The sequence below is a fragment of the Penicillium hordei genome (assembly GCF_028827395.1).
Source record: "Penicillium hordei strain IBT 12815 chromosome Unknown utg000006l_segment0_segment0, whole genome shotgun sequence".
NCBI lineage: Eukaryota > Fungi > Ascomycota > Eurotiomycetes > Eurotiales > Aspergillaceae > Penicillium > Penicillium hordei.
Genome location: NW_026623147.1, coordinates 2984159 through 3006588, shown reverse-complemented (window position 1 = coordinate 3006588; position 22430 = coordinate 2984159). Strand labels below are relative to the sequence as shown.

The following is a 22430-nucleotide window of genomic DNA, read 5'->3' as shown; positions in this document are numbered from 1 at the left end:
GAACTATTTCGGAGGAAAGAGCAAACCACTCGAGTCCCAGTGGATTGCCCTATCGCACAATCCATGGCAGATATATCCTCTGTCTGCTATATCCTCTCTGTTTTCTTTTTTTCCTTCCTCGTTTCTTGAGTTCTGTTGTTCCATCCAACGTGACACAAATAGCACAGACTCCATCAATATTCCATCATCGTACTGTGTTCCAATCATGTCTGAACCACACACACACGGTGTTGGTATCGCGATATCCACCCCAGAGCCCATCAATGAGAAAGCTGTCACGGTTCTAGGAAAGGATGAGGGCCAAGTCAGTGGCAACGAATTGTTTGTTGAAAATCCCCGTGACTCTGTAGATGCTGTCATTGTCACTGGAGCTGATGTGGCCACCCATCTTTTGCCGATGCGAGATGACTTCGACCCTACTTTGACATTTCGAGCTGCTATTCTGGGCTCTGGTCTCGCAGCCTTCCTGGCTGTCATGACCCAGATTTACACTGTAAGTGAACCTGCACATCGCTTCATTATCCACTACCTCAGGACTGCTAATAGATGTATTCCTAGTTCAAACCAACCCAAGTAAACATTTCAGGCGTTTTCCTCGTTCTTGTTTCCTACTTTGTTGGTACCGCGTGGGCCAAGTTTCTGCCCCGCGGTGACAAGTTCGAGGCAAGATGGAGAGAACAAAATGGACAGGCTAGGCTCCCCTGGTGGATCATTATTATCAAGTTTGTGAATCCTGGGCCGTTCGGTCTTAAGGAGCATTCGATCTCTGTGATCACTGCCACGGCAGCCGGGTATGTTACAGATGCCACAGCTGTGTTTGCGGCACAAAAGCTGTTCTACGATCTTACTCTGAGTGCCACAACTGTCATCCTGGGCATTATCTCTATCGGTCTCTTTGGCTGTGGCCTCTGTGGATTCATGCGGACTTTTGCTGTCTGGGATGTTGAGGCTGTCTACTGGGGGAGCCTACCTGTTGTGAAAACTCTCCAAGGGCTTCACTGGGAGCAAGTAGACAACTCAAAGCCACTGAAATATTTCTGGTATGCCCTCACGGGTATGTCCCTTTATGAGATTTTTCCTGCATACATATTTCCATGGCTGAACTCTGTCTCTATTCCGGTATGTACTACCTTCTAGCAACATTCCCTGCACTCTATCTGACTAGACTTTAAACTCTTAGTGTTTGGCTTCACAGAAAGCAACTGGCAAAAAAGGTGCCATACTAACCAACCTTTTTGGTGGTGCTACTGCCAATGAAGGCCTAGGTCTCTTCTCTTTGTCTTTTGACTGGCAATATGTGAGTGGGTATATGACGTCCCTGCGATACTACGTACTAACCAACGACGCTTCCCAACGCAGATCACATCATCTTCAACCGCTATACCTCTTAAGTTGGTACTTCATACTTTTGTGGGAACTGGAATCTGCGCTATGGCGATGATTGGTATCTACTTCGGAAATGGCTGGGGTTCGAGATCACTCCCGTTCATGGCGACCAACCTTCTCATGGCCAATGGCACAAGATATCCCGTGAAAGAAGCCTTTCCTGGTGGCTTGCTGGACAAATCAGTGATTGAAAAACATGGACTACCCCAGCTGACTGGGTCCTTTGCGTTTGGCCTGTTCATGGCCAACACTGCGGTGAGTGTAATACCTTTATTCTGAACACAGATGCTCACTGGTGTCTAGATTGGTGCCCTGATTCTCCACTGCATCCTCTTCTGGGGCAAAGGTATTTGGAGAGTACATCAACGCGCCAGGGAAGGTAAGCATGATGACCCGCACCACACCCACATGGCCAAGCACTACAAGGACACCCCATGGTGGTGTTTTGCTGGTATTATCATCATTAGCTTTGTTCTTGGCCTTGTCGTGGTGATCAAAGAGAATATCACTCTTCCGGTCTGGGCGTACATTGTCGCGCTAGCACTAGGAATCTTTATTTCGCCTTTCGTGAGTATCCTCAAAGACACAGCTTTAGAATTATTCTGACCAACGTTATGTTCCAGAGCGTCATTCTCTTTGCTCGCTTCGGCAACGGCATTGCCACCAATAACCTGTCGAAGATGCTGGCTGGCCTCATGCTTCCCGGGCGCCCAGTTGGTAATATGTACTTCGCTGCTTGGTCCCACAATGTTGTCATGTCTTCAGTCTCCGTGTCCACTGATCTCAAGCTAGGAGAATACCTGAAAATACCCCCCAGAATCATGCTTTTGACCCAAATGTATGGCATCGTACTTGGTGGATTCATCAACTATGCTATTTTGTCTTCCATCATCTCAGCCAACCGGGATCTCCTTGCCGAAGGCAACGGAAATTCCTCCTGGAGTGGTGCGACGATGCAAGCTTTCAACACGAAGGCGGCCTCTTGGGCCTTGGCTCCCTACTTGTACAAGCTCGGTGCAAAGTACGAGATGATTCCTATTGCCCTAGCCGTTGGTGCTGCTATGGTGATTATCCATCGGGTTTGCTATCAGGTCAGCAAGCGCAAAACAGTCCAATATTATTCAACTAGTTGATCCTGACCCATTTTTACGTTTCAGTTTGTTCCCAAAATCGGACAGTTCGATCTTTCGGAAATCAACCTCCCACAATTCATCCAGTATGCTGGCAATATCTCAACCCAGCCACAGACCTGCACTATTCTCAGTGGAATACTCTGTGGCTTGTTTACCCAAGCCTACCTTCGGAATTACCACCCACGCATTTTCAGAGACTACTCATACATTGTTGCAGGGGCCTTTGACGCCGGCAGCCTCTTTGTTGTCTTCATTCTCTCTTTCGCCGTGTATGGAGCTGGCGGACCATCTCATCCATTTCCGTCGTGGTGGGGAAACAACCAGGAGGGACATGTTGACTGGTGTCCCGTCTCAAAGTAGAGAGGTCTCGGACAACAACATAAGATGGGTGAGTAAAGTCATGAAATGCCTTGAGCACAAATATCTTTCTCTGATGCCTTGAAACATGTTTTATCTTCTCAAAAGGCTGGTCGTGACGGCAAGCTTACAGTGAATGGATCCTCGATGGATCCCAAGCCTTAACATAATGCATCCGCCATAGTTATCATTTTATGATGAATTAAATATCTCAACGCTACAGTCAACTTGCCTCGGCCTATATTCAATCACATATTGTGAACATGTAGTCTTATGCTACAGTGCCGACTTTGTACGCATTGTAGGATGGTCTTTCCTATGAATTACGGTGCAGTACGTGAAAACTGAATATCAGGAAGCTTGAGAAACAGCTAGGGAATCTATCCGAAGCAACTACCGAGGAACCGAGTATGACTTTTGATATGAAGTAGGCCTGCATGAACTATGTAAACTTTTGCCGGTGAGTGAAAGGCGAGGTTGGCCCTTTAGGGATCACGCAATGGTTGCAGTAAAATGCGAATTTCGAAACGAGATAAGCATCAAGCGATGCCGAAGAACCAATAACAAGAAATTACTTGAATGATAAGACATTAGTCCAAATGGTGTGGCTAAATTTCGGAATGATGCAAGTCGCTTGGACCCCGCCTACAGCTAACCCGGCACGTGTCAGTATTATCGTATTATCCCACAAACCGTACATACTAATTGCTGGAAAAATACGAGATTATTTGTGACACTAATTGTATGAGCCAGAATTTGTTCTAGACCTAGGTCGGTTAAGTTGCAATTGTCTCATCCATCCTTGTGGGCACAACATAACAACTCTTCCTAGGGCAGAATTGCGTGACGGCAATCATGACAATGTGTACTTTCTCCAGAACTATAAAGGCCGAAATTGAGATCTTCATGGTGCTACTCGCAATAATTTCGACAAGGTCCCGCCCTTGTCTCTGCCTGCAATTCCGAAAGATGTCCACGGAGGAAATAAAGACAGCGCATGTTGCTGCTAGTAGTGCAGATGGCTCAGACGAAGAGGGGCAGAAGACTGAGCTACACAAAGGAGAAGGTACCTTTGAGGCCAGCGAAGGCCATCACTTCTACCGGCCCATTGACAGCTATGAGGGACTCCATCGCTGGGATCCCAACTTTCAATGGACGGAGACAGAAGAGAGAAACATTGTCAGGAAGGTTAGTTAATCATTCTATGTCACGACGCAATTTCCAATTAACCCACTTTGGATAGATTGATGCTCGTGTCTGCACGTTTGCTTGCATCACTTTCTTTGCATTGCAGCTTGATCGAGGAAACATCCGCCAGGCACTCGCCAGTACGCTTCTAAAAGATCTTAAAATGACCAGCAATGATTACAACTTGGGTCAGACAATCTTTCTGGTCTGCTTCTTGTTGGCCGAGATGCCCTCCCAGCTACTCTCCAAAAGAATCGGGCCAGACCGTTGGATCCCTATTCAAATTGTGTCATGGAGTCTGGTCGCAGCTTGCCAGGCCTTTTTAACTGGGCGTGCCTCATATCTGGCCTGTCGAGCTCTGCTGGGGTTCCTAGAAGGCGGCTTGTGAGTATTCGTATTTCACACAATCTTAACATGGAACTAACCGCCGGTTGCAGTATACCTGACACAATTCTTTTCTTGTCGTTCTTCTACAAATCTAGTGAGCTGCCGAGAAGATTGACAGCTTTCTGGATTTCCTTTACCGTCGCTGGAATTGTTGGTTCATTCTTAGCCTTCGGCCTCCTCCACATCACCGATGCCGACGGCAGCGGTGGCTGGAGATATCTATTTGCGTATGAGGGTCTCATAACCGGCATCATTGGAATCGTCGCGTATTTCTGGATGCCAGCATCACCCGTGCAAACCAAGGGAGGTTTCCGCGGAAAGAACGGATGGTTTACGGAGCATGAAGAGAAGATCATGGTGAACCGAGTCATTCGGGACGATCCTAGTAAGGGCAGTATGCACAACCGACAAGCCGTCACCCCGGGGCTCTTTTGGGAATCGCTCAAGGATTACCATATGTGGCCAATTTATACACTTGGTCTAATCTGGATGATTCCGTCGAGTCCAGCGCAAAGTTACCTCACGCTACAACTGCGATCCCAGGGATTCACAACCTTCCAGACCAATTTGTTGGTAATTCCGTCGGATGTCGTCGCGATTGTCACCATGATAGCCATTACCTGGATTGCGGAGCGTACAAACCAGCGCCTGCTTTGGGGCGTAGGAGTGGAATTCTGGAACCTAGCCCTGCTGATTGCACTGGAGGTGCTCCCTGAAAAGAGCATGCCCTGGCCCCGTTGGGCGATACTTACACTTCTTGTTGGTTCGCCGAGTATTCATCCTGTTGTGGTGGCGTTGACTTCACGGAATGCCGGATCTGTACGGACTCGTACTGTTGCTTCTGCATTGTATAATATGTCTGTACAATTGAGTAGTATCGCTAGTGCTAATGTGAGTTCCAACCCTTGTCTTTCCGCTCCTTCCTTTTTGGCTCCCAATGGGTAGGGAATATATTCACGATCGGGATACTAACAATGCTGAACAGGTGTACCAAGCAAAAGATGCGCCATACTACAAAAATGGAAACAAAGTTCTTATCGCGTTGGCTGTTGTCAGCGGATTCCTTTTTGTGGTCGCGAAGGTCTACTACGATTGGTGGAATAAGTACATATTCCAAAATTGCAAATATTAGCTTGGAGCATACTTGCTAACTTACGTACAGATATAACTCTACAAAATGGGACGCTATGACGAGCGAGCAAAGGGAGCTTTACTTGCGTGAAAACCCGGTATTGACTAACAAGAGGTACGTTAGCGCTAGGGTGTAACTACTTCCAATGCCTACCAACTAACCATCTTGTATAGAATTGACTTCCGCTTTGCTCGTTAAAGACGTAAATCTACGGGATGAATTTGAAAAGTTTGAGATTATTAGACATTTCAGTGTTGCGATGGAATAAACTTTAGGTTGATCCATAGTAAGAGGGACAAACATGCGTTATTCATAACCCTTTATTCCCTCGAAGTATTTCAATATTTATCTAATAGAAGCTTATGCCTTGGATTCACCCTCCTGTGGGATGTAAGGTGTCTCATAAGGGCGTTCAGCTTGGGGGGTAATGCGCGCCAAGTGGCGACGCTCCCCAGTCGTCCAGTCAACAATCGCAGAATGGGCCGTGACACGGTTCTATATTGCGTACACATTAGTAATTTGAACGGTTAATCAATATTTCAAGAAACCACTCACATCCCAGACAACAACAGTCTTTGGGGCCCATCGAATGCGAGCTTGGTAGTCAATGCCACGCCCCACGTGGGCCAGTAGGAACCCTAGAAGGGCATCGCTCTCTTCCTTTTTTAGTCCGACAATACTGCGAGTAACTAGTCTTGATGTAAGTGCTGACTCCTCTTTCCAGGAACACGGGAGAATACTTACAGCCACCATTAACGAAAAGCGCTTTTTCGCCAGTCACCGGATGGGTTCGAATAAGAGGATGCTCGTTTTTTACAGGCTCCCGTCTATCAACACCACCACGTTTCAAACTAAACTCAGCCTGCTCAAATCCGGAATGCACAGCCTTCAAGCCGTGAAGACGCTCCTTAAGCGCTGGGGAAAGCCGGTTATAGGCCTCGACTTGGTTGACAAAGGCAGTGTCCCCACCCACTTCAGGGCTATCAAGCACATATAAGAACGTTGTACCAGGTGGCTGCTGCTCATATGTGACATCAGAATGCCATGCGACACTGCTGTTCTTTGTCGCGAGATATTCATCCAGTTCCCACGCATTGTTGTTCCGGTGCACAAGATGAATCTCAGGATATCCCTCTGGAGCTCCGCTAGTCGGGTGGATATGATGGCGGCCAAAGTAGCCTCCAAAATCGAGGGCCTCTTGGATTGGCAGGTCGGCGAAATCTTGGTCTCTGAAGGCGACAACCTTACGTTGGGCAACGAGCAGAGCGAGCTGATCTTTTCCGGCAGCAGTGAGCTTGCTTAGCTGAACGCCTGTAACCTCAGAGCCGGTGGTCGGAGTCAATTTTTGAATCTTGGAGCCCTCAATGAGGAGATCCTTGAAGGAGGGGTCGGCATCTTTTCCGTGCTCGACGTGGGTAAAGGGTTCAAGTGGCGGGTATTTCTCGCCATAGTCATATACCGGGAGGTAGTTCGGATACTGCATTGTTGTCAGGCCAAGCTATGTGTAGAGGCTCAACGGCCTAGCCACGACCTACGCTGGCAGTAGTATTTTCCCCTTCCTCGTCAATAATTCTTCTCACTCTGGCTTTGGTCTCGGTTGTTCCAGGAGCGGCCTTTACAGGAACAACAACTTCCGTAGTGGATGTTTGGGCAATAGATGGTGCCATGTTGTGGTGAGACCAATAGTAAGTTGTTAGTAAATTGTGTGGTTATCAAGTTTGAGCAATTATTCCTTGAGATCTGTGAGCAGCCAGTGCTTAAATACGAACTATCTGAATTTCTATTTTCTTCGCGCCATTTTATTGTAGAATCACGTATGGATTCGTTCGTGTCCGGTATAGGCTACAGTCATAATTCATTGTGTGAAAAGGTCGGGTACACAGAACATACTAACATTAATGCCGTGGTATCCGTCCTATAGAATGGCAAATTTAACAGTGCAACACGGAACCGACCAAACTCGACGTGCTATCTCTGACAATAATACCATGCGCTTGCCAATGGTTGGGGAAGGTATCGAGGGGTCTTGGGTGCATTGATAATGCTGACATGGCGTGATATGGTGCAAGTGACAACCCCGCAAACGCTGCCGTGGACTATATATCCATCATTATGCATATCAGGGTCTGTCATAGCAATAACAGATGTGGCATAAAAATCTAGAGTAAAAACGTGATCGTAGGTATTATTGCATCATTGTTCCGTAAAGGAGGCAAACTTGTGAGCATAATGCAACTTGCCTTGTGAATAAATAACTCAAGCTTCCTAATTTTTCGTTTCTATAGACAAGGAAGTACGAATAGTGGGGAATAATCTTAACGGGAGGCTTTATCACTTAGACCGCGAGACCGCACAGCGATGACTACATTTAAAAGTAGGTCAAGTAGCCCAAGTAATGAAAATCTTCGTTATCGAGCCACATTCGGATGTTACCTTTATCTAGTGTGTTATGAGTGGGCATCGACCCTTGACTACCGACGATTGGAGAAACCAGTCCGTCAGACGATTCCTTCCCGTCCGATGAAACCATTAGACTGCGTTTCGCGTCCCATTGGACTTTTATGTTATACGCTGGACAAGTGATTTTCGATGTCAGTTTGACGGGGTCGACTCTTGGCCGTCTTTAGTAATGGTTAGGGGAGACACCCTGAGACGCTGGATGTGTGGACTGTCACTTTTCGATCGCGTAACGAGTTTCATTGTCTTACGGAGTAGGCTGCATGCGATTCAATCAGGTATGTAGACCGAATGGAGAGGATACCCAGAAAACAGGTGAAGTATTGAAAAATTCGCAATTGCATTGAGAGGGGAGTTAGAAAGGTGGCTTGATGATTGAAAGAAGTGAAAGAGCTCAGGGTTGTTTCCCCAGATTCCATTAATCCACACTCACGTGATTGCCATTCCTATTTGTACTAGAAAACGAGATAAAGAAAAGATTTTTGTTTTTTTTAAAAAAGAAACATCTGCTCACTGTTGAACTCGAAATTTGTCTACCTGAGTTATAGAACTCCAACTCCGATCCCATTTTACTGTTCTCAAAAAATATAACGATAGTCAATACTTTACTCACTCCACTGGTCCAAATATAGATATTTCTTAACTTTTCTTTCTATGATCCTATGTTGACTTCTACCTTCTTTTGTTCTTTGATGTTGGGGAAAGCATCTTTAGGCTGAGAATCAAAGCTTTCCTATCATTCATTCTAGTTTCTCCGCAATGAAAACGAGCGAAAAGAGTATAGAGAAATATAGTCGTAACAAACGACTCTTGTGGCTTACAGCCATCCCCTCTAAGGATATATTCTTTGTTGTAGCTATACCGTGTCTTTGAAGCCTTGATCCTAAACCCACTCCACCCTAAGTGTAGGTTTTCTCTCATTCGCTGAAATCTTGCTTTATTTTCCTCCTTAGCTTGGTTCTTTTCCTTCAAGTATTTATATATTTATATCATCCGACTCGATTGTGCATTGGCATCAAGGTTTGTTTAATTTGCGAGACTCAACTTTCATCTTGTCTTCAACATGTCAGACCGGTACAACTTTCGACGTAGTACTCGCGTGAAGCAACTACCACCCCACCGCCATAGGGGTCCACCACAAGATCCAACTCCACGCATAGCGCTCAAGGTAGAAGAGCTAGACCTTGAAAAATCCTACGTTGGCACTTTCGTGTCACCTAAACGACAAAGGCCAAAGAAAAGCAGACCATGGGCCAAACAGACAGGAACAGACCCCATCACCGACCCAGCTAAGCTTCCTCGCGGGTGGCATATGAAGGAAGACGATCTTGAACATAAGTGAGACGACATTGGATTTAATCGTTCGTGCAAACAACAACCTAATTGAAAATTCAATAGCGATATCGATGGTCAAATCGAAAGATGTCATGAGAGAATTGCTGAAAACATAATGCCCCATGTTTTCCAGCAAAGGTTACAGGACTATACAGCTGCAAAGGTCAAAGAGGAGTGAGTCAGCTATCTTGGTATTGATTCTGCATAGATTCTCACCTTGTTATACTGTAGCGATATGAGATTCCCGGGGTCGGAAGAGCTCAGCTGGGAGACCGTTCAACGGGTGCATGAATTGGAAACGATGAAGACAGATCTGGCGAGCACTACGGATGACTACGAGCAGCTTCCAAACATTGGGGCTCTCTTGGAAGCATATACATCGGGCGAGCTTCATTGGAATACAGGTCTTGTTACATATTGGTGGAAGGGAGCCCAGGTTTCTCAACCAAGACCATTTGACTGGGATGAATTTGAAGCGATTAATTCCCACCACCAGGGTTACAAAGGCTTTTGGGTGGAAGGGGTAATTGATTTCCTTAACATTTCCACAACTACTCGCTAATGCATAATATCAGATCTGCGGCCTTGAAAATGAGAGCTCCTATGCAGCGATGACACTATTTCCACATTCACGATATCAAAAGCTGATTGGCGTAAGCTCCATACTTATGGCTTAACCCTCATCCAAATTTACTAACCTTTTTCTCTAGTTAACATTAGCAATCCGTCTTCCAGGAATAGCATGGTTTGCCGAGTTGGAATTTATCCACGATACTGGGTGCAGTAGGATGACCATGTTCCAAGCGGATCTTAGTGTGCTTCTTGGTCCTTTTGGCGGAGCTGTTGGTCCAAGAGTACCGGTCATCTGTATGTCAACATCTAATACTGGTAATGGCCTCGTAACTAGGGAAGTGATTGAAGTAGAAGTCACCATCCTTGATGGAAATCGTCAAAGAATGATCGCTTGGACTAGAACCTTTTGCAATCTCGTTCCAGGAGGCTGGTCACCCAATGGTGCCCCCCGACTAGACGGTCCAATTGTGTCAGATTTGTTATACGTGGCAAGCGTACCCAATGGCATCCATCAGTTATATGTCTCAACCACGAGATTTGAACTTGGCCTCCCAGACCTGAATCTTGCTACCAACCCTGGACAGCATATGCCAACAGTACTCAATCCCTTGCCACCAGGAACGTTCGCCACTACACATGGCCCTTGGTTACCCTCGGTGGGAGGAAATTTATGGTTCCCGCCAGCAGCATCCGGAGTTCCTTGAGAACTGACAAACCTGTCATTGCTTTGCCGGACTGTCGTTTGTGCTGAAACCCATGCCTCGCTTTTGATTCCTTTGTTTTTCTTCTGTGTTTCTTGGAGTGTATCGTCGTCCCGATTTAATCTAGTTTTCTATGTTTTGTTGAGCTTTTCTCTTGTCATAGTATTTGTGTTTTATCCGCGCAACCCAACAATACCAATAACCAATTAGAGTATTGTGTTAATGTATTTTGTTAGTTTATACCTAATCTAGGGCTGGAATACCTGTGCTATCAAGTTCCATTTCATCTAGTGAAATGCCCTCGCTTGTATGATGTCTAACACTGGTCATATCTATTTAGTCAGACTTCGGAATGAGTCGTTAATGTTGTAATCATTCATAGACAGGAACATAAGACTCATAGGCTCATCTAGCAGACCTGGCCGTGCTCGCGAAACGGGAGTTCTGCTGTAGTTTATTTTCTTAATATGTATGCTCTTTCATTGCTGGGTAGCAGCAATATTGCATACTAGTCGATGCCGATCTAACCAGTATCTAGGACAAAGTGGCCCATGCAGATCGTCAGATACCTGGCGCTCATTTCTTTCCCTCCCTTATCGCTCCTTTGTGGCTCCCCTTCCCGTCCCTTCTTAGACCAAAGCCCACTATCATGGGTTACTTTCAGAAACTTCCTGTAAGAAAAAATGGGTTTAAGCAAAAAGTGCCACTCTGTAAACAAATATATAATAATTATTTTATTCCTCTGTAGTTGCTGCTATGCCTCCGGTCACGATCGACACACGTGGTTAGGACCCACATCAGGTAGTTCTCTCCCCCTTCTATCCCTGCTCTCCCGCCCGCTTGTTCCACATCAAAAGGTATTATCCACTTGGAGCAATCTTGAACAGTGAAAAGCTTCTCTCACCCGAAAATTATGACTTGAGAGACACCTAATGTTGCGGTCCGCGCCAATATGCCTCAAACTATGGAGTACTCCGTATAGCCAAGCTGTGACTGGGTTCCTGAACGCAAGGCCGATCATTTGTGGTCACATTTAGCCCCACGCTGCTTCTCATATCCTGCGGGTCGCTTATATGGGTTAGAGAAACAGCGAAATGGCAGCTACCTCGTCTTTCTTCTCCTTTCTCCTGGCCGCAGACCTAGAGGAAAAGAAGAAGATTCTGAGCAATGTGATTTTAGCTGTTCAGGAAATATTTTTGTAACCATCGGGAATATAGACTAACTGCAACCAAACCTGGGTGTGGAATACTAGTGTATCACAACTAGTGCTAATTTATCAACGTTTGCACTGCAGGGCCCACAGTTAATTACCGCCACGGGAGGTCTCTAAGACAGATAGAACAATACCTTGGTAGGAAATTTTTCTCTTTCCCCGGAGCTTTCCAGTTCTAAACTCTACCTTTCCCACGGGCTGCAATTTTCGAGCCAAACTCAATCATCCATCATGACTATCAATGAGAAGGGAAGCGTGGATGACACAGAGCTGGGAAGCTCTAGGGACTCTACTGAGCAGCACGAAGTCTTCAAGAAGACTGAGGATGGTGTCAGCTTCCGCGGTGTTGGCTGGTTCAAAGCGTGTATCATCTTCGTGAAGGTCCTCTTCGCGACGGGTGTTCTGTCGCTGCCAGCTTCGCTGTACTCCCTCGGTGCGGTGGGTGGCTCGATCAGTATCGTCGCATGGGGCGTGTTCAACACTTACTCTTTCGTGATCCTGGGCAACTTCCGCAAGAAGCATCCTCATTGCCACTCTATCGCCGATATGGCAGAAGTTGCTGGCGGTTTCTTTGCGAAGGAGCTTACCGGCATCCTCTTTCTCATCGGCTACGTCCTTGTCACGGGCAGTGGCATCATCGGAGTTTCAACTGCGTTGAATGCCCTGTCGCACCACTCTGCGTGTACTGTCTGGTGGTCTTTGATAGGAGCGGTGGTGATCATTGCGACAGCTTCGGTGCGCAAACTCCAGCATGTGGGCTGGCTCACATATGCAGGATTTATTTCGATCTATGCTGCAGTTCTGATCGTTGTCATCGGAGTCACGACGCGCGACCGACCGGCCGCCGCACCCCAGGAGGGCCCTTATGACCTCGGCTACGTGGCTATCAACAACCCCGGATTCGCTGCTGGCATGGTTGCTTCTAGCACTATCTTCGTTTCCACAGCTGGTACCAGCGCCTTCATCCCGGTGATGTCGGAGATGCGCAACCCGAGGGACTATAAGAAGGCATTGTACCTGTGCATGATTGTGGTGAATGCGTCTTACCTTGCCTTCAGCTTGGTTGTCTATCGTTGGTGTGGACAGTGGGTGGCTAGTCCGTCTTTGGGCGTATGTATTATATTTCTGATGGCACTTTCGGGTACAACTAACTGATTATTTTCGATCTATAGAGCGCTGGACAGACGATCAAGATGGTATCGTATGGTGTTGCACTGCTAGGACTAGTCGTGAGCGCCACGATCTACTTACATGTGAATATTTCCCCCGCAACTCATGCGTTCAGAACTGACTTTGCAATTTAGATCGCAGCCAAGTACATCTTTGTGCGTATCTTGGGTAACACGCGTCATTTGCAAGCCAACACTGTCGTTCATTGGGTCACTTGGATGAGCTGCACGATCGGTCTCGGTGCTATCTCCTTCATCCTTAGCGAGACTATCCCTATCTTCAACTACCTGGTTGCCCTGATTGGGTCTGTTTGCTTCGCCCCGCTGGCCATGTGCCTTCCTGGTTTCTTGTGGCTGCACAGCAACAGTGACTACCGGAAGGGTACACTTGTGCAGAAGGTCATCTACCTGCTGCACTGGGGAATGGTACTCCTCGGCATCTTCTTCCTTGTTGGTGCGACTTACGGTGTCATCATCCAGATCATTGATGCCTATGCAACGGGAATGATTGGTTTGTTTGGGTGTCTCCTAACAGTGGACAAATCGCGACTAACTGTTTTTTATCAGGCTCCTCTTTCAGCTGCCTAGACAACTCGAACTCCTCATAAGCATTGACTTCCGGGAAAATACAATTTATTTAGTTGAGCTGCTTAGGGATTGGCTCCCAATGGAGTATTGATATTTACGCTCAACACCTGGTGTGAACAGTTATAATGAGTGTTGGTAATGAATGGTGGTAATGAGAGGAATCTATAATGAGGGCCCGGGTGGTCATAATGTAATGAGTTGTTATGGAATGGTATCAAATTGCGTTTTTTTTTTCAAAGACTCGCCTAACACACACACTTAGTGCCGCTATGACAAATGCTAGTCCCCCGCTAATGTAGGTACCGTCTCCACTTTCACCCAAACCTGGTCATCGTGTGGTTCACGGACGGTGTTCCGCGAGCTCGGGAACCCAGTTCTAACCGCATTAGGGATGGCTTTTGTCTATCAAAACTTTGATTTCTTCCGGATTCCTCTTTTTTGGGGCTGGAAGACGTTCTTGTGCAACATCCCGAGTCCCGCTTTCATGACACACACCATTACCTGGGTACTCTAGACTCAATCATGAGACTTCGCTGAATCCCAGGTTCCGGGCATCCCGTATGGATCCACTCGCGTCGGTCCACGACCTTGAAGTTTGTGCGGCCTTGTGGCCTCTGGCCTCCGATCTGGGAACTGAAATTCGTATCTTCTGCGATGCCTTATCGCAGCTGCCCGCCGCTGTTGATGAGTAGCTCGCGATACGACTATTTCATCCCGAGTCGCGCCACGCTGAGGTGGTGCTCGCTATCATGTACTCCGTTTTCGATAATTAATACTTAACTGTTATCCTCTGCAATATAGAGTTCAACATATACGAGCACGGCCTTTGAAGGGGTGGAAACTAGAGGTCCCCGCCCATTCCGTGCCTACACGTGTGACTCGTGAGTTATTAGGTCATCACCAACAAATCTTGGGGGTGGTACCTAGGCGGAGACTCCATGGGTATTCCATACCTGCGAGCATCTCGTCTGCGCTCAAATTGGGACATAAACTCGACTCGACTATTACATACACTCACAGTCAAAAAATCGTGGACCTTGACTGGACTGGAGTTTTCACAAGTCAGGGTTTTTACTAGGAGGGGCACCTTCGCAGCCAAATATTCATTTCGAGTCTCCTTTTATAACTTCCTCACCCTTAAACCCGGGGAATTGTGTTAATAACACTCGAATGAACAAAAGTCTTTATTATTCGACTACCCTAGTTATGGTCGGTTGTCCCCTTTTAGGTTACCGGCTTGGCAATGATCTCGGCAGCAATCCTTTGTCGGGGCGAACGCGGGGTATCCTATACCGGCCTGCCATAGAAACAAAAATTTACCTCGGATATGCTGTAGATACAGCGAGGCAGGCTGGTGCTATAAGCATACCTAAGGTCTCCTGTCAACACGACAGTTTTAGAATCAACCAGCACCCCTAATTATACTCACACCTATAGTTTACCTGACAATGCCTCTTCCTAAATATACCTACAACGGCCCAATCGACCATACAGTGGTGCCTGATCTAGCCAATGCCAAAGCCAAATCCGTCATCATTACCGGAGGCGCAAATGGAATGGGCGAGGCCATGGTGCGCGCCTTCACTGAGGCCGGCGCCTTTGTCACCTTTGGCGACCTTCACCCTAGAGGAGACGATCTCGCTAAGGAATTGAACGCCAACGGTGAAACCGCTGCGTTTGTCAAATGTGACATTACAGACTGGGACAGTTTGATTACACTGTTCGAGACGGCCAAATCCAAGAGTCCGGGTAACAGCGTTGATATTGTCATTGCCAATGCAGGAATCTCGCGTGCCTCGGGTGACAGTTTGTGGAACCTCGATGGTAAGTCTGTTTATATCTGGTAACTTCAAGTTCAAGATACTCGAAATTTGGCCGTGCATACTTCCATGCAACCAAGGCACTGACAGTCCATAGACCCTAACGGGGCACCAACCAAGCCCAATCTCAATATTGTCCGTGTCAACATGGACGGGACATTCTACACCTGGAAACTTGCAGTGCATTATTTCAGAAAACAACCCGATACCGAGGACCGAGACCGATGCTTCATCATGACTGGAAGCATGGTCGCGTACATTGATTCACCGGTAAATATGCCGTCTGCGACTTCCTTGTAATGGTTGTCTTGTATACAAGTAATTCAGTGACTAATCCGCCGCGTTAGGGAAACTGGGAATACACAGCGACTAAGTATGGTCTCCGCGGCTTCATGAAGACTGTGCGTCGAAACAGCTGGGAGCAAGGAATTCGGGTTAACTATGTCGCGCCATGCTGGATCAAAAGCGCTATTCGTACCAAGGAATACGAGAATTGGCTGATCGAGCGTGGTGTTGAGTTTGGCGAACAGGCCGATTGCGCCGGTGCAATGATGCGGATCGCCTGCGATAAATCTATCAACGGTGTGTTGAACCACAGCTCTTTTCTTTGTACCTTGTCTTTAGACAAGACATATTCAGATATCATGGCTAACTCTACGCTACCAGGACGCTCACTCATGATTACGCCTAGGTCCTTTGCCAAGGAGGGATTTGTGGATGTAAACAAGGAAGACTATTCGGACCCCAAAGACGAGTACTTTGCCAAGAAGCAAGCGTCGCAATTAGTCATTATCGAGGATAAATGGCTAGATGATTATAAAGTGAGGATTTACAAGGATTGAGTCGCATTTCACTGCTGACTCGGAGCAGAGACAGGGTCAAGGGCAGAAATTGTGAGTAGCAGGTTTTACTATAGTGGCACATCTGGTCTAGTCTTGGAATTAAATTTAGTTTCAATTTTCAAATTCCTTTAATGGATAATAATCATCATATGCCCATATTTTCCATGTGTAATATATCTGCACAACCGCCCTATCGGCGTGTGCAATACGTTCGTATAGTAGCTCCATACGATAATCCGGAGAATGCTTCGGTACAAAGTAAACGGCCGTTCGGTATGTCCGGCTATGTCGGCAGCGCACGGCCAAAGGGAAGACCCCAGTAAGGAGTAGTGATTAGGACGACTCTAGTTCATATACATATAAAGCGACCAGAATTGGGAGATTGGCAAACACCAACTCATACAATATAGATCAGCACATGATGACAGATTCTGCAAGTCTTAACATCCCGTCGTCTATGTACGCGTGGAGGAAGCATAAGGGAAACCCCAGTCCTGTGAGTAGCCACATATTCACTGGGAGTAGCCGTTGCTAATAAACACGCTGGTCTGGGAAGAGGTCCCGGTCCCTGCAACTCCCAAGAGAGGATTCTTAGTGAAGTTGCTAGCATCTGGGGGTGAGTATTTGGCGGCTGTTTTTGGGTTCCGAAATCACCTCTGCTGGAGATCCTAATACCTGCTTGCTAGTGTGCCATAGCGACCACTCACTTCTCACAAGTGAAAGACAACGCCCTTGGTTTCAAGAGAAATACACGCTGGTATGAAGATCATGTCTTGTGCATCAAAATACCGGAAATTCCAATGCTGACCAGATTCCTCGTTTCAAGGGTCATGAAGGATGTGGAGAGATTGTACAGATAGGCGACCAAGTGAAAGACGCCGGTTTCAGCGTGGTAGGCTCTTCAAAGAATCCTTTGGAAGATAAATCAGACCTAACAACATTTATAGGGAGATCGAATCGCGACTATCGCTGTCCCTGGTTGTGGATCAGAGAACTGCGCAGAGTGCTCACGGGATCTCGCTCAGCTATGTGAACAAGCCCACCACGCTGGTATTGGTCAGGACGGCTTCTATGCACCATATGCTGCGCTTGACCTTCGAGCAGTAGTTCACGTCCCGGAAGGTTTGTTGCATGATGGTGTTCTGAGGCTTGATCTAACAAAACCGGCAGGAATTCCGTCATCCGTAGCAGCAGTGGCGACGGACGCTGTCAAAACGAGCTACCACGCCATTGTAAGACGTGCAGAGGTCAAGTCTAACGAGATAGTCTTTCTGTTTGGCCTTGGGGGCCTCGGATTTAATGCGTTGCAAATTGTTCTGCATATCGGGGCTCGAGTCATTGTTTCCGATATTCGACAAGAACGGTTGGAGGAGGCTGCAAGGTGGGGTGTTCCTCGACAGGATCTAGTACCGGCTGGAAAGTCAGTACAGGACTTTGTGCGCGAGAATGGGCTGCAGGGCAGAATTGACAGCACCCTGGATTTTGTCGGAACACACCAGACTTTCCAGGATGCACAAAACATTGGTAAGTAGTCTGCAACTGAACTGTCTGACCGCGCTGACCATTCTTTTTAGTTCGCAGAGGAGGAAAGCTTCTGTGTGTTGGTACTCTTGATGAGGAGAACACAGTCGACATGAAGATTGGCATTCAGAAAAGACTGAGCATTATCTTTACATACGGCGGGCAATGGAGAGATCTGAAGGAAGTCCTGGAACTGATCTCCAAGGGAATAATTCAGCCGCAGGTTGAGATTGCTGGTTTGAGGGAATTCCCCAATATCTTGAAGAGTGTTTGCGATGGAAAGGTCAAAGCCCGCGTTGCCTTGTTGCATGAGTAGCACCCCAACCATAGCCCATTGAACAACATTGTGTTCCTCTCAGATTACACGTAGATATATTTATTTCATAATACTTGTGAATCCTGCGATAGGCTCGTAGCCTTGGGTATCCTTTTTTTTCATTTTTCATTTTTCAAGTAACTTTCCTATTGACATGGTGGAGCGCTGTCAAAATTATGTAACTTCAAACGCCAACTCCCAATTGCCCCAAATCTTACTACCTAGGTAGTCAAATCTTTAGGTTAATCTTTGAATGATACTATAACATTTGTTTTGTCGAGGATAGAGAATGTACGCAGACAAATGCGGTATATATTTCGACACTTCCTGATAGAACACTCAAATATTGTGACAGGCTTATAACTCTCATTTAAGTAATTGAGATGGTCTCTTTTACAAGCCTTTCGACTTCCAAAATGGTTCCAGATCTCGGAACCAAGTCCACTTGAGATTCTGGGCCCATCCCTTCTCCTTCCAAGCGTTAAGACTCAATGGGAAGTGATCCACCCCATCTCTAACACTTGCATCATGTGCAATGATAACAAATATGTTCTCGTCGCAGTCCAATTCTTGTAATTGGTCACGTGTCCTTTGTGCAAGGGGGATGTCATGACCGAAGCACATTTCGTACATCGTATCTGTTGGTTTCCTTCCTCTGGTATGTTGCAAATCATCGAAGACACTTCCGGGGCAGAAGGGTACATCGCTTTGTGTATTATACGGATGTGGAGAGATTTCCGGGGGCACAGGAAGATATTTTGACGGTCGAAAGATCCCCGCATAATGACAAATGTCTCCTCCCATCATGACGAAGGTAGGCGGGTCTGTAGTCGTTCGCGCCAGACCGCAAAGATGCCCAATTGCATGTCCTGGGCTGTCTAAGAGGTAGAATGACCCATCCCCGAAGTAATCAACGGCAGGGAATTTCCCAATACGTAGGGCATCAGGACCATCAAATCGGATCTCGCGCAGGGATCGACCACTATAATTAGTTAAATTGAAAATCTGAAAGGTATTCAGGATTATCCCGTGATAGCACTAGAACTTACATATAATCACTCTCCCGGATAGGGGATTTGGGATTAGCAGGATAACCAGGTAACATGGCATCCTTGAACCCGGAGCCCACAATCAAATCAGTGCTGCTAGGGAAGCTTGACGGGTCACCTATGTGGTCCCAATGCCAATGGCTAAAGTCATTGTTGGTTTTCTATTTAAAGGGTACAATGATTTGGAAACAAAATACCTCCAGATAACTGCATTGATGCTCTCTCCAGGGATACCGTTGTCTACCAGGATATCGACCACGTTTTTTGATACTTGTATGTCGTAGTTCGTTGTTGGTAGATAGTTCGCAACAACGGGAGCATAGTTTTGATAATCCTTGCGGATTCCAAGATCAAACACCAACCTTTGACCGGAGGGGTGCTCCAAAAGGAACGTCAAAACAGGCCCAGGTTTCTTTGTTTCCACACCAGGCACGGGAGGCTCCATGAACCGTTTGATGACAGCTGGGCCGAAATTGACGGGGACGATCATTTTCACGCTCACCACCTCCTTGCCAGGAGGCAGCTCGATAAGTGGTCGACTAGTTGCCATGTTTATTTGAACTTAGGATCTTCTTTCAACCTCAAGCGAATATGATACATATGCCTTTTCTTTATGAGACCTGTAGTCCACGCGTTGTGGAACGCCCCGCTCCGGGGCGGTATCGGCCGTGTTCTAACATTATCGGTATTTCCGAATTTGGATAACCATCGCGAGTCTCCCGCCACATCTTCGGCTCTCATTTCTTCCATTTCCTCCATTTTCCCCAACATTCCAGCCTTCCATGGTTTGGCCTCGTATCCATACGCGCTTCCCCGCATTTATGTCCCCGCGTTTTCGGGGGCTAAACGCTTGTAGCATCACCTGCGCATCATGGACGGCTGTAAAGCTTTAATAAACATCCCGGCTATCCCATCGGTAATCCCGCTAGGGAGTCTCCGTCGGCTTTCTTATTATGCCTACATGATAATACCAATATTACGCGCACGACGGATGTAAATCATGCCCAGAGATTGGCACTCAACAGCTCGGTATGGATCTCTTCCCCAGGACTTCAGTACGATATGCCCAGAGATAAAAAGGGACTCCCAGCCATCGCCGTGAGGGTTGCTTTGGCCTTCTAACACACAAGCCAATTATATTCAGACATTTATTATGACCTCAATTAAGGAAGATGTCTCCCACATTTCGAATGGCGAAGAGGGGGACTTGAAAAAGCTCGACACCGCGCACGGAGATGAAGCAATTAAGGTCCTCGCTGTATATGATGGTGATCAGACCTGGACTCCAGAAGAGGAGAACAAGCTGCGTAGGAAGATCGACATGAAGCTCCTCCCTGTCCTGTGTGTCACCTATGCATTTCTGTATGCTGACAAGGTTCTTCTTGGACAAGCGGTATGGCCATCTCCTAGCCTACAATACTCCATGAACTAATGATCTTTCCAGGCTCTCTTTGGGATTAAGGATGACCTGGGATTGAACAGCGGAAACCGCTTCTCAATGGCTTCTTCTATCTTCTACCTTGGATTTATCTTGGGCGCTTATCCAGTCACCTTTCTAGCCCAGAGATTTCCCATTGAACGTGTTGCTTCTCTCGCCATCATAGTTTGGGGAACTACTTTGATTCTCACGCCCGCTTGTACGAACTTCCAGGGATTATACGCGCAAAGGTTCTTCCTCGGATTCACTGAGGCCGGCATCAGTCCAATTTTTATGATGATCGTGGTATGTAACCTTTTCTACTCCCATCAAACGATATCGGCTAACCGCGATATAGGGTGGATGGTACAAAAAGGATGAACAATCCCTCAGAATGGGGTGTGTTTCTCACATCAACGCTGTGTCAACTTGACCTTTGGCTGACTGCTGTCTAGTGCCTGGTACTCATGCACAGGCTACGTGTCCATTTTTTCGCCTTTAGTTAACTACGCACTTGGACACCTTGGAGGAAGTCTTGCCCCTTGGTTCTACATGTACCTTTTTGCCGGGGCTCTTACTATCATCTGTGGTGTCCTGATTTACTTTGTCCTCCCATCAGATCCTATCCGAGCAAAGGGTTTCAATGGCAAAGAGCGGTTTATTGCGGTATCTCGTATGAGGACGAACAACTCCGGTGTCAGAAACACTCATTTCAAAGGTGGTCAGGCCATTGAGCTCCTGACTGATATCAAGTTTTGGCTTATTTTCTTCTACGCTCTGTGTGGTATGTTCGCTAATGCCCCAATCTCGACTTTCCAGGCTATCATTATTGATGGCTTTGGCTTTAACCCACTCAACTCGTTGCTTCTCATGATACCTTCTGGGGTATATGCTGGTACCATGATGTTAATCACAACATACCTGGCGTACAAATTCCCTGGATGGCGTGCGTATATCATCATTATTTGCCAATTGGTTACGATGGCTGCCGCTCTTATGCTCTGGCTTCTGCCTCGGTCGGAGCTTGGGGGGCTCCTCTTTGCTTGTTACATCCTCACGACCACGGGCGCTGGGTATGCAGTGACCATGGGCCTTTTCCTCGCAAACAACGCTGGCTATACCAAACGATCGCTTGCATCCTCGGGCTTGTATATTGGATACTCCCTTGGTAGGTTATCACCCACAAATGTGAAAGTGCTGTCATTGATCTCCAATAGGAAATTTCGCTGGCCCCCAGGTCTTCCGACAAGAAGACTCACCTCATTATAATCTGGGATTTATCGTGGTGGTTATAACAGCCGTTATTGCGGGTTCTTTAGTTCTAGTATACCGAATCCTCTGTTCAATGGAGAACCGCCGGCGCGACAAGGCAGGGACGGTGGAAGGCTTTGAACATGCGTACGAGGATGACTTGACTGATAGGATGGTGAGTAAACCGAGTTCTAGTTTGTTCCCATTTATTGACAGTCTCACAGAATATGCAATTCCGGTATTCATTGTGAGAGAACGATGATCGGCGGCTCAAGGGGTTGTTTGGGGAAACTTAAAGTACAACAGCTAGTTCAGTCTTAAGCTCAGGAGAATATGACGGAAAGCTGGTGTACGAACAATGTATGGTATAAATGACCAATGTTGACAACTCTAACTAACTAAAATGACAAAACCCGCTATTTCAACAATCTGTGCGGACCATGATGACTAACTGTAATATGCACTTTTGTATGGTATGCCTGGTACCCAATGTCACATGATGTTTCCGGTATATTACCTGGTTTCTACCATGTATTCGGACTTAGTATTCGACAGAATATAATATATTGTCTATCGTGGGCTACCCACAATTCAT

At 46.8% G+C, this 22430-nt stretch overlaps 8 protein-coding genes across 8 annotated transcripts; 6 read left to right on the top strand and 2 right to left on the bottom strand.

Annotated features, from left to right (window-relative positions):
- Window positions 1-205: 205 nt before the first annotated feature.
- N7537_011769 (OPT family oligopeptide transporter) lies at window positions 206-2879 on the top strand (the record flags this gene model as incomplete). Its single annotated transcript, XM_056902823.1, has 7 exons — window positions 206-493; window positions 559-1119; window positions 1181-1297; window positions 1360-1641; window positions 1690-1953; window positions 2010-2465; window positions 2544-2879. 7 exons carry the CDS (start codon window positions 206-208, stop codon window positions 2877-2879), a joined length of 2304 nt encoding a protein of 767 aa, XP_056748110.1.
- Window positions 2880-3845: 966 nt separating this feature from the next.
- N7537_011768 (uncharacterized protein) lies at window positions 3846-5781 on the top strand (the record flags this gene model as incomplete). Its single annotated transcript, XM_056902822.1, has 6 exons — window positions 3846-4064; window positions 4120-4448; window positions 4502-5342; window positions 5437-5555; window positions 5614-5697; window positions 5757-5781. The coding sequence occupies 6 exons, from the start codon at window positions 3846-3848 to the stop codon at window positions 5779-5781; spliced, it is 1617 nt and encodes a 538-aa protein (XP_056748109.1).
- Window positions 5782-5943: 162 nt separating this feature from the next.
- On the bottom strand, window positions 5944-7250 carry N7537_011767 (TauD/TfdA dioxygenase family protein; the record flags this gene model as incomplete). Its single annotated transcript, XM_056902821.1, has 4 exons — window positions 5944-6078; window positions 6139-6272; window positions 6328-7060; window positions 7119-7250. 4 exons carry the CDS (start codon window positions 7248-7250, stop codon window positions 5944-5946), a joined length of 1134 nt encoding a protein of 377 aa, XP_056748108.1.
- Window positions 7251-9103: 1853 nt separating this feature from the next.
- N7537_011766 (uncharacterized protein) lies at window positions 9104-10652 on the top strand (the record flags this gene model as incomplete). Its single annotated transcript, XM_056902820.1, has 5 exons — window positions 9104-9378; window positions 9439-9549; window positions 9607-9898; window positions 9951-10028; window positions 10086-10652. 5 exons carry the CDS (start codon window positions 9104-9106, stop codon window positions 10650-10652), a joined length of 1323 nt encoding a protein of 440 aa, XP_056748107.1.
- Window positions 10653-12093: 1441 nt separating this feature from the next.
- On the top strand, window positions 12094-13639 carry N7537_011765 (putative neutral amino acid permease; the record flags this gene model as incomplete). The annotated part of the gene is made up of 4 exons (XM_056902819.1): window positions 12094-12972; window positions 13035-13115; window positions 13167-13542; window positions 13599-13639. The coding sequence occupies 4 exons, from the start codon at window positions 12094-12096 to the stop codon at window positions 13637-13639; spliced, it is 1377 nt and encodes a 458-aa protein (XP_056748106.1).
- Window positions 13640-15067: 1428 nt separating this feature from the next.
- N7537_011764 (Short-chain dehydrogenase/reductase SDR) lies at window positions 15068-18118 on the top strand (the record flags this gene model as incomplete). The annotated part of the gene is made up of 11 exons (XM_056902818.1): window positions 15068-15443; window positions 15537-15709; window positions 15787-16021; window positions 16106-16260; window positions 16310-16332; window positions 16838-16897; window positions 16978-17038; window positions 17093-17173; window positions 17229-17403; window positions 17452-17805; window positions 17856-18118. 11 exons carry the CDS (start codon window positions 15068-15070, stop codon window positions 18116-18118), a joined length of 1956 nt encoding a protein of 651 aa, XP_056748105.1.
- Window positions 18119-18511: 393 nt separating this feature from the next.
- Window positions 18512-19717, bottom strand: N7537_011763 (MBL fold metallo-hydrolase; the record flags this gene model as incomplete). Its single annotated transcript, XM_056902817.1, has 3 exons — window positions 18512-19100; window positions 19168-19308; window positions 19365-19717. The coding sequence occupies 3 exons, from the start codon at window positions 19715-19717 to the stop codon at window positions 18512-18514; spliced, it is 1083 nt and encodes a 360-aa protein (XP_056748104.1).
- A 603-nt stretch (window positions 19718-20320) lies between these two features.
- Window positions 20321-22086, top strand: N7537_011762 (uncharacterized protein; the record flags this gene model as incomplete). The annotated part of the gene is made up of 6 exons (XM_056902816.1): window positions 20321-20560; window positions 20612-20890; window positions 20943-20983; window positions 21040-21752; window positions 21802-22010; window positions 22060-22086. The coding sequence occupies 6 exons, from the start codon at window positions 20321-20323 to the stop codon at window positions 22084-22086; spliced, it is 1509 nt and encodes a 502-aa protein (XP_056748103.1).
- Window positions 22087-22430: the final 344 nt, after the last annotated feature.